Genomic DNA, 8,649 nt, shown 5'->3' on the forward strand with positions numbered 1-8,649 from the left:
AAAACCGAACAGCAAACATTCATCTCCACCTGGTGGCCGCATAGCGAGATCTTTTTAAAGAGACCGCGCGTATCAAAACAATACGTCCTTCCTCATTGGTCAGCTGCGAGCACGTGACTTCACAGCTGATTTCCGTGGATGGCGTGTTTTTGCAGGATCAGATGTTCGTCCTTACCTCGGCGAGGCATGAATGCGCCTCTCATGATCGCAGTGGAATCAGCCGTGGCACACTGACATACAGCTCCCCCCTGCCCTGACAGCAGACTCACTGTCGTTATGGCCCAGGCTGCACAGATAAACGTCCTCGATATCAACACTCCTCTTAGAGTGGAGCACGACAAGAAAAGACGACAATTCAGCATCCGACTGAACGGTCAGTAATGCGTCAGATAACGAGATGGGGGAGGAGGAAAAAACACCGTCCTCTCGTCTGCAAAATGTGCCTTTTGTTTATTATATTTCGCTTCTCAACACGATGAACATGTTATCTAATAGAATCCGTCCTAGTTATATAGTAGGAATTGCCTTGTTGTTTATGTAAATGTCGTTACATGCTTTGATCTCAGTATTAATTGAATATGACATGAACTAGTTGTTTTGCTCGAGCATTTTTTGTTTTCAACACACCACCAGCTTGTTCTTTATCTTTCTGGTTTGCAGTAACTTAGCCATTTAACAAGCGTTTAATAAGTAGGATTCGTCCGATGAATGCTGCAGTTTCAGTTGTTTTGTTTTGCTGTAACGTTACAGAGCCGCAGTAAATCTCGCCTGTCACTGTAGCCACAGTTTATACATTTGCCCAAATGCGAGCTTTGTTTTCTTTTTCTCTGGCTGAATCAATAACTAAATTGCTAGCCTAACGTTACCCGCTAGCCATCCCATCCAGACTTTATTTTTAGGCTACTTCCTGTTCCATCGTCGCCACTGATCTGTACAAAACAAACCCAGGTCGTTTCGTTTCTGTCGTTGTGTAGACGATCAGGAGAAGCAGATGTCTGAGGGAACAGTCGTGCGTTGTATCTTGCGGGGTTTCGCGTGAAAATAAAGGGTTTGTTTTCACAGAAATTACGCTTTCATAGAGACATAAAAACCAAGCCCACGACTATTTCCCCGTAAAGCGACATGCATCCAGTTTAACAGCGCAGTTCACGAATTACATTGTTTACTGTATGCTGACTTCTATATTTGCATCTATTTTGTTGCATATTGAAGGTTCCCATGACAGGGCTGTGCTGCTGTATGAATATGTGGGGAAGAAGACGGTGGATCTGCAGCATACTGAGGTTCCTGAAGCTTACCGAGGACGAGAGATCGCCAAACACCTGGCCAAGGTTGTAAAAGATTACTCAAGATCAATGTGAATGGGTTTATGCACAATGATATTACCTTGTTCACTGGCGTGCATTGAAATTTGGTTTGTGATTGTTTTTGCTAGGCTGCAATGGATTTCGTGGTAGAGGAGGACCTGAAAGCCCATTTAACCTGCTGGTACATCCAGAAGTACGTCAAAGAAAACCCTCACCCCCATTACTTGGAGCGTATCCTCCATTGAGAGCATTGAGGATCTCTTGATCATCTCTCTAATAGGATGATTTGGGATTGGGTGGGATGGGTATCTGTTGGGCGTCCCTAATCTGTCTGACTGGTCTTGAAACTCCACAAAAGAAAGATTTATTTTTATGTTTGCGAGCGAGCGAGAGTGAATGTGATCGAAGGAGGGGAGAGATCTGAAACTACAAAGCCATGTAAATGTTTTCTTTGGAAAGATAAGAGTGTGGACTTTGAGGTGGGCTAGTTTCCCCGTAACTCAAGCTGACCTTCAAGCCAATCTAGAGAAGTGAGAGGATTTTGACACCCATTATGAACTCAAAATATCAACTGTTTGATATGATCATAAGAGCGACGTCAGACTCCATATGCCTCTCTGGCCTTACGCCTTCAGATTTAGTGGTGCTCACGAGAGAGAAACACGCGCACTTGTGTTCCCACATGCACAGGACGTGCACAGGAGTTTTAGGGACATCCCAATGTAACTGTCCTGTCAGAAACAGCTATTATCTTCTGTGCATGTTCTAGGCTGGTTTTGTGCTTTTGCATGTGTGTATCGGTGTATACTATGGCCAGTGAAGAGCTCAGACTCTGGAGACAATCGCCTGCCCATATATTCGCAGGGCTGAACCTCTCAGGATGCACACTTTATAAACACAATAAAGCACCTCTGCATAGAGGATTCTGTTACAAGTGGTTGGATGTGTGTGTATGAATAACCATATGAGCGTATGAATCAGTGTATGTTAATTACTCCCATATATCCCAGGGGTCTTATTAAAAGTCAGTTGATGAACTGCCTTGAGCAAGATCGGTTGTTTGCATGGCATATTCTGTGCCGACACAAACATCCGTGACACCATTAATGACAGTGAAATTCCTGGCGATGATAATGACGGATATCTTTTTCACGTAAAACTGGGCTCTGTTATGTCGGTTTATAATGTGATACAGACTAAAGATGCCTGACACCCATCTGTTTTTACACACTTATGTACTCTTAATATTACTATTCATGGTTTTGAATAAAACATTTTAGATAAAACTTGGTTTATGAGTGTTTGTGTTCATAAGTATGTTGTGTTTTAATTGTGTGTACTTTTGAATAAAGTTTTTTTATTATTGAAATATTTTGCATTCATTAATCATTAATTAATTGTTATTTGTGCCACTTTTTGCTTATTTCTGTCCAGGTTACACTGTTACCTATTAGTTATGGTGAACACTACTAAATTAATCATGTCTAAAAATGTGGGATCTTTTCTAGCTATATAGCAAGTAATAGGGAAGGGCGATATGACGAAAATGTCATCACAATAACAGTATATATAATGATATAGTCTTTTTTTCTGGAAGTAAGGTTATTACAATAACAACATTTTAGATATGAGTGAAATTTCACTCTTCTCATTACCACAGCAAAAACTTATACTAGGCTAACTAATGTACGTAAAAAGTTCTCAAGCAATTATTGGAGACAAGTTAACAGTAATAAAATAAGAACCAAAAAAATGACAAGCAGTAGGAAAAATAATTACAATAGAACAAAGATACAAATGAAAGAGTGATAATTTTTCAGGTAGGTCTACAGTAAGAAATAATACAGAAATTGAATAAAGTATTCAGCATAATCCTCACAGTATAAATTAATACACACTGATATTTATTAAAGCTACAAAAGTTATTCAGTCAAGAGCAGTAAGTGATTTTCTCTTTCTTTTGATTGTTTGATTAAAATTAATGACAGGCAGCAGCAGTATTTTAGGATGCTGTCACTGATGAATGGACCCAATATATTGTATCTGTATACATGTATCTGAAATACTGCCCACCCCTGTCCAAAACCATATGTTGGAAGATATTGAAATGAAGATATTTTGAAGAATGTTTGTTGGGAGTCCATACCAAAAAATATCCAATATCCCCAAAATATCAGCATGTTGTATTTTTTTCCACAAAATAAATGAATTCATACAGGTTTGAACAATATGAGGGTTTAAAAAATATATATTTTTTTCCTCAATTGAATTATTGCACATATATCAAATGAACGGTGTTTTTATGTTACGCAATCCATCACTTCTGGGGGAGACAGAGAGCGCAAACCCTGCACGTGTTACCGAGCACCGTGTAGTTGTTATAACACAACACGGTCCCCCCTCTCCTCCTATGCACCAGCGCCGTACGAGGACGGGACTTACTACATAAACGAGAACCGACCACATTATGGGTGAGTGCTTTCTCTGCAATACCCTCGCATCCACGTGCATTACATCACCGAAAGTTTTGGACACAGACACAGTACAAAACAGTTAAATCATTTAGTCAGACCACATTCTTTATGCAACGTTTGCATACGCTGTGGGATGGTTTGTCCTACTGAAAGCCCCATAATGTTGTCCTTGCTTTCGATTGGTCACCTCCGCTATTCAAAAACATAAATAATATAGCCTCGCGGAACAAACCATAATCAAAACCAGTTACTTGTTTGTTGGACGAAAGTATGTGTTCCATACATTACATACAACTGTCTTTAGCAAAATAAAGCAAATATTAATACTGTACAGATTCTGTTCAGGTGGTAGGGTCCTCAACTAAATTCAGATTCACGGGATTTGTAGTCTCTTTCATGTGCTTGAAAGCTTTAAAGATTATTATTAGAGCGGAAGCCGCGAACTACATTACCTAAAGTGCACCGCGACAAGTTTTGCGTCAAGTCTAGTCCGTTGCTTTTTCAAGATGGCGTCGCTGGGAAGGAGGCGCGGTGTCCCAGTCAACAGGGAGAGGTCAGTTAGACTAAAACCTGTCATTATTTCATAATACTTGACGTGAAATGTTTAGGCTTTATGCACATTTTAATTTAGTTTTCTATCTTTAAAAAACGAGGTCTTTTGACGTTTTGTGAAGCCACAAATACTAAAGAAACATAGTCTGAATGGAGCTCATGTGTTGTTTTGATTAGCTTACTGACTCTGGGGTCCCTCAACTGATTAGCAGTTCAGAGAGCACCAAAAATGTAATTATATGGCAGTTACATTTGAAATCTTGATATTGATCCCTTATGTTTTTTTGCCGTACGTGTTAACGTTACCCATTTTGACAAGAGAGGGACAAGTTAAAATAGCGCTTCACACCCATGACAGCGGGTTTCAATGAGATATGTACAGCTAGCAAGCATTTATAGTTCTTGTACTAAGTTTCTAGAAAATGTCATGAAAACAAGAAGAAATAGTTTGTTTGCTCCAAATAAATATGGCCGTTTAATGCACAGCCTGTTAAACTGACAGTATGCGTTACATTTAAGGCGGACCGATCTCGCCTGATTTTATCAAGTTAGTTAATAGTCCGTATTTTCTAATATAATAACTACTTTGAAATAACAAGATTTTATCAATATACCTGATCAAAGTGTCTTTCATTGTACATTTGAAAATGTACCGTCAGCTTTTCCGCTTCTATTTAAAACATCGCGAATAACTTTGTTTCACACTCTGTGAACCCAGGCCGCAGATGCTCTGACTGATGTAGACAACGCGCAACACCACAATATACAGACAATTTTAGCGGAGGATTTTTATAGCAGCTTTACCATTTTAAAAACAATTTAGAAAAACGTGGCAAAAAAATCAGCACAGGAAAAGGAATGTTGACTGGTCTTAAAGTATCTGTCTTGTCAAATCAGTTTTACTTGTTGCCTCATACACAGTAAATCTCAGTAGTTGCATTCACATGCAACCAAATAATCAGATCAGACTGATGGCTCAATCGGGCTGAAAAGCCTTAATTTAAATGCCTCATTCCATCTGAAATTTCAATTGTATTGGAAGGGGTGGTGTAGACCTGAAATATTCAGATCAATAGGAAAAAGTTGAGCATTTAAACGCTTAAATCCAACCTTTTTCCTCAATCCGAATTTAAAAAAATGTCTTTCGCACATGAACAGTGGTGTGCGTTTATTTATGGCTTACAAGCTGATCAGTGGAGGAGAATAAATATTTGCTAAAAAAGCTCTTCTGACATGTCAGATATGTCATCAAGACAAAAATGGCAATTATTTTACTACAGCGGCATTATTGTACTGTTTTGAATCGCATTGCTAAGTTTAGGGTTTATATAAACAGAACTTTCAGAATTTGAAATCTGAATAAATTAATTTGGGCCTGGTTTGACAGACAGTGCTTAAATTAAGCCAGGATTAGACCTTAGTTCATTTAGAACATTTAAGTAGCTTTTCTAAACGTGCCTTAGAATTTTTTTTTTACTGGTGTGCATCTTGAGACAAAACAATGGCTATGACATATTTTAAAATCTGTCAGTGTAAGTTGCAAAACAACTCAAACAGTAGCTTAAGCATTGTCTGTGAAACCGGGGGTTGAATTGGCGAACTCACTTTTTCCTCTTCCTCTTTTCTCTCTCTCTCAAGGGGAGTGATGGCGGCGACGGAGTGTTACATCGTCCACGAGATCTACAACGGCGAGAATGCACAGGAGCAGTTCGAATACGAGCTGGAACAGGCTCTGGAGGCGCAGTACCGATACATCGTGATCGAACCCACGCGTATCGGGGACGAGACGGCCCGCTGGGTGGCCGTGGGAAACTGCCTGCACAAATCCGCCGTTCTGGCCGGGGCCGCATGCCTCCTGACGCCGCTCGCCCTTCCCGCCGACTACTCCCGTTACGTGGCTCTGCCGGCTGGCGCTCTGAGCCTGGCCTGCGCCGCACTCTACGGCATCTCTTGGCAATTCGACCCCTGCTGCAAGTACCAGGTAGAGTACGACAGCCAGAAGCTCTCGCGGCTGCCCCTGCACACGCTCACCTCCTCTACGCCGGTGGTTCTGGTTCGACGGGACGACGTGCACAGAAAGAGACTCCACAACACGATAGCGCTGGCGGCCCTGGCGTACTGTGCCAAGAGGATCTATGAACTGTACGCTGTATGAGCGCTATGCCACATCCACACACACGCATACAGATACTGACATACGCATACACACACAAACACGCGGCAAGGAGGTGAGAAGCACTACTAAACACCCGACACTGGCAGATACACACATGTACACACCAAACAATAACATGCGGACGGACCGACAGTGAGAGTGATCGGAAACAAAAGGATACGCGGCGCTTTGTCACAATTTTTCATCGTTTTGATTTCAACTGGTCAAGGATTGGACAGATTGATGGATGGATGTATGAGAGGAGCGGTTGGGGGGGGGGAGCTTATAGTTCTGAATGAATCTTCCTCTTTTCTCTGTACTTTAAAAGTGATATCACCAGTGCACTTGAGCCCCCTTTCCCACTTCTTCCCTGCGCCTGTCCAGCCCCTTCCTCGTCCCGCGGCCCTCCCCCAACGGTCACCTGCCACCCACACGGAGCTTCCGCACCCGGGCAGCGACCTGTCGGACTGAACGTGTGGTGGACAGATAGACGTGTTTTAAGAATGACCTTTGAATCCTCTCTTTTCTCCCTCTGTGTAGTTTTACTGTACCCTGCCTTTGGTGCGTCACCTTTTCATTAAACAGTAGGAGATTTAACCTCACTGGTATCTCTGACGACCTTTATTTTGACCCTCAAGGGCTTGGATTCTTTCTTATTGCACATCTGAGTTGTAGCCTTCATGCAGATCTCACAGTCAGATTTATTTTTCAAGCCACGGTTTGTAATGGATCAGTATAAATCCGGATGTTCTGATGAAGTTATGAAAAATAAATATAAAAGAAATGTAAATGTTAACTCCTCTGAAAGAGATAGTTCGCCCCAAAATTGAAGTTTTGTCATTTACTCATGTTGTTTTAGATCTATATGCTGTTACTTAATTTTTTATTTGCAGGCAAACCAGTGCAATTGAATGAAATTTCATAGGCAGTTATTCACAGCCTATTTGCCGAGAAATTGTGAGAAATATAGTTTTCAAATTACATTTTGTATTAATGGCACCGTGTTAAATGATGTTTATGCTGTTTTTACAAATGCATCTGGCCTGTGGAGCTTAAATGCGTCATCTGATGTTTTATTTTCATATTGTAGTGTATAATATCTAAAACAGAAAATTCTAAGAGAAAAGGGTAAGGCTTAATTGACTCCGTCTTTATTTAATGTGGGTTTAAGTGTCATTTCTGCTCAGTAGAATTTGAAAATAATATGAAAAAAAGGGTTTCTCAAACAGTTCTCTTGTCTGCAGTTGGTCAACACTTCACCTTTAGGAGTAAGTATTTATCATTCTTACAGCCACATTAGAAGAGCATAACTCATAGCATCTTGTGCTTTTGACATTTCAGATGGATGTCCAGTGTGTGATTCTTAAATATGGCATTTTTTGTCCTTTTGACACAATGTTCAGGTTTACCAGAATTGCACAAAGATATATACTGATGAGCCAAAACATGATCAATCACAGGGGAAGAACATATCTAATATAGTGATCATCTCCTGACAAGGCCACATATTATGGTCTGGGTAGATTAGATTGTAAGCAAACAATCAGTTCTTGTAATCAACGTGTTGGGGGCAGGAATACAGATCGGAGTTACTTTGGCAAGGTTACTGGGTCAGAGTTTATTTGAAACCATAAGGTTTGTGGGCTGCTCCCGGTCAGTAGTGGAGAGAATTTACCAACCGGGGTCAGAGGAGGGACAAGCCACAAACCGTGTTGAGCACCCATCGATGCACAAGGGCAATGAAGGCTATCCAGTCTGGACCGAGCCAACAAAACTTTACAGTGGCACAAGTCACAAAATTTTAATGATCGCTTGGAGTAGTGGAAGAAGGTCACCTGGTCTGATGAACCCCATTTTCTTTTACATTACTTGGGCGGCTATGTATGCATGCACTGTTTACCAGGGGAAGTGATAGCAGCAGGAAGTAAATTAAAGTAAATGATGACGACAGTTGAGGGAGTGATTCTCTGAGCAATGTTCTGCTGGGTCCAGCAATTCATGTGGACGTAAATTTAACACGTGCCATCTACCTAGGCAGTCGTGTCCTAATGGTTATAGAGTGAGACTGGTAACCTGAAGGTTGCAGGTTTTTTATTCTCCATACTGGCAGGAAATGACTGAGATTCCTTGAGCAAGGCTCCTAACCCCAATCACTCCCGGG

The 8,649-nt window shown here is 41.1% G+C and overlaps 2 protein-coding genes across 3 annotated transcripts; both read left to right on the top strand.

The window, feature by feature from the left end:
- Window positions 1–82: 82 nt before the first annotated feature.
- On the top strand, window positions 83–2,676 carry natd1 (protein NATD1). Its single transcript, XM_079609290.1, has 3 exons — window positions 83–373; window positions 1,213–1,331; window positions 1,436–2,676. The coding sequence occupies exons 1-3, from the start codon at window positions 277–279 to the stop codon at window positions 1,550–1,552; spliced, it is 333 nt and encodes a 110-aa protein (XP_079465416.1). The 5' UTR covers window positions 83–276; the 3' UTR covers window positions 1,553–2,676.
- Window positions 2,677–3,441: 765 nt separating this feature from the next.
- tmem11 (transmembrane protein 11) lies at window positions 3,442–7,242 on the top strand. 2 transcript variants are annotated; one of them, XM_079609302.1, is made up of 2 exons: window positions 3,442–3,778; window positions 5,972–7,242. In XM_079609302.1, the coding sequence occupies exon 2, from the start codon at window positions 5,979–5,981 to the stop codon at window positions 6,486–6,488; it is 510 nt and encodes a 169-aa protein (XP_079465428.1). In that variant the 5' UTR covers window positions 3,442–3,778; window positions 5,972–5,978; the 3' UTR covers window positions 6,489–7,242. The 2 variants fall into 2 exon arrangements, with proteins under 2 accessions (XP_079465428.1, XP_079465427.1); XM_079609301.1 differs by lacking the exon at window positions 3,442–3,778 and adding an exon at window positions 4,018–4,334.
- The last annotated feature ends 1,407 nt before the right edge of the window (window positions 7,243–8,649 follow it).

This window comes from Phoxinus phoxinus (genome assembly GCF_949152265.1).
Source record: "Phoxinus phoxinus genome assembly, chromosome: 1".
NCBI lineage: Eukaryota > Metazoa > Chordata > Actinopteri > Cypriniformes > Leuciscidae > Phoxinus > Phoxinus phoxinus.

Excerpts from the sequence above, each read along its gene's own strand:
- natd1 (XM_079609290.1), top strand. The coding sequence starts at position 277 with ATGGCCCAGGCTGCACAGATAAACGTCCTCGATATCAACACTCCTCTT. Across the intron at positions 374-1,212 it reads ATTCAGCATCCGACTGAACG|GTTCCCATGACAGGGCTGTG; the intron begins GTCAGTAATGCG and ends TGCATATTGAAG. Across the intron at positions 1,332-1,435 it reads TCGCCAAACACCTGGCCAAG|GCTGCAATGGATTTCGTGGT; the intron begins GTTGTAAAAGAT and ends TGTTTTTGCTAG.
- tmem11 (XM_079609301.1), top strand. The coding sequence starts at position 4,288 with ATGGCGTCGCTGGGAAGGAGGCGCGGTGTCCCAGTCAACAGGGAGAG. Across the intron at positions 4,335-5,971 it reads GTCCCAGTCAACAGGGAGAG|GGGAGTGATGGCGGCGACGG; the intron begins GTCAGTTAGACT and ends CTCTCTCTCAAG.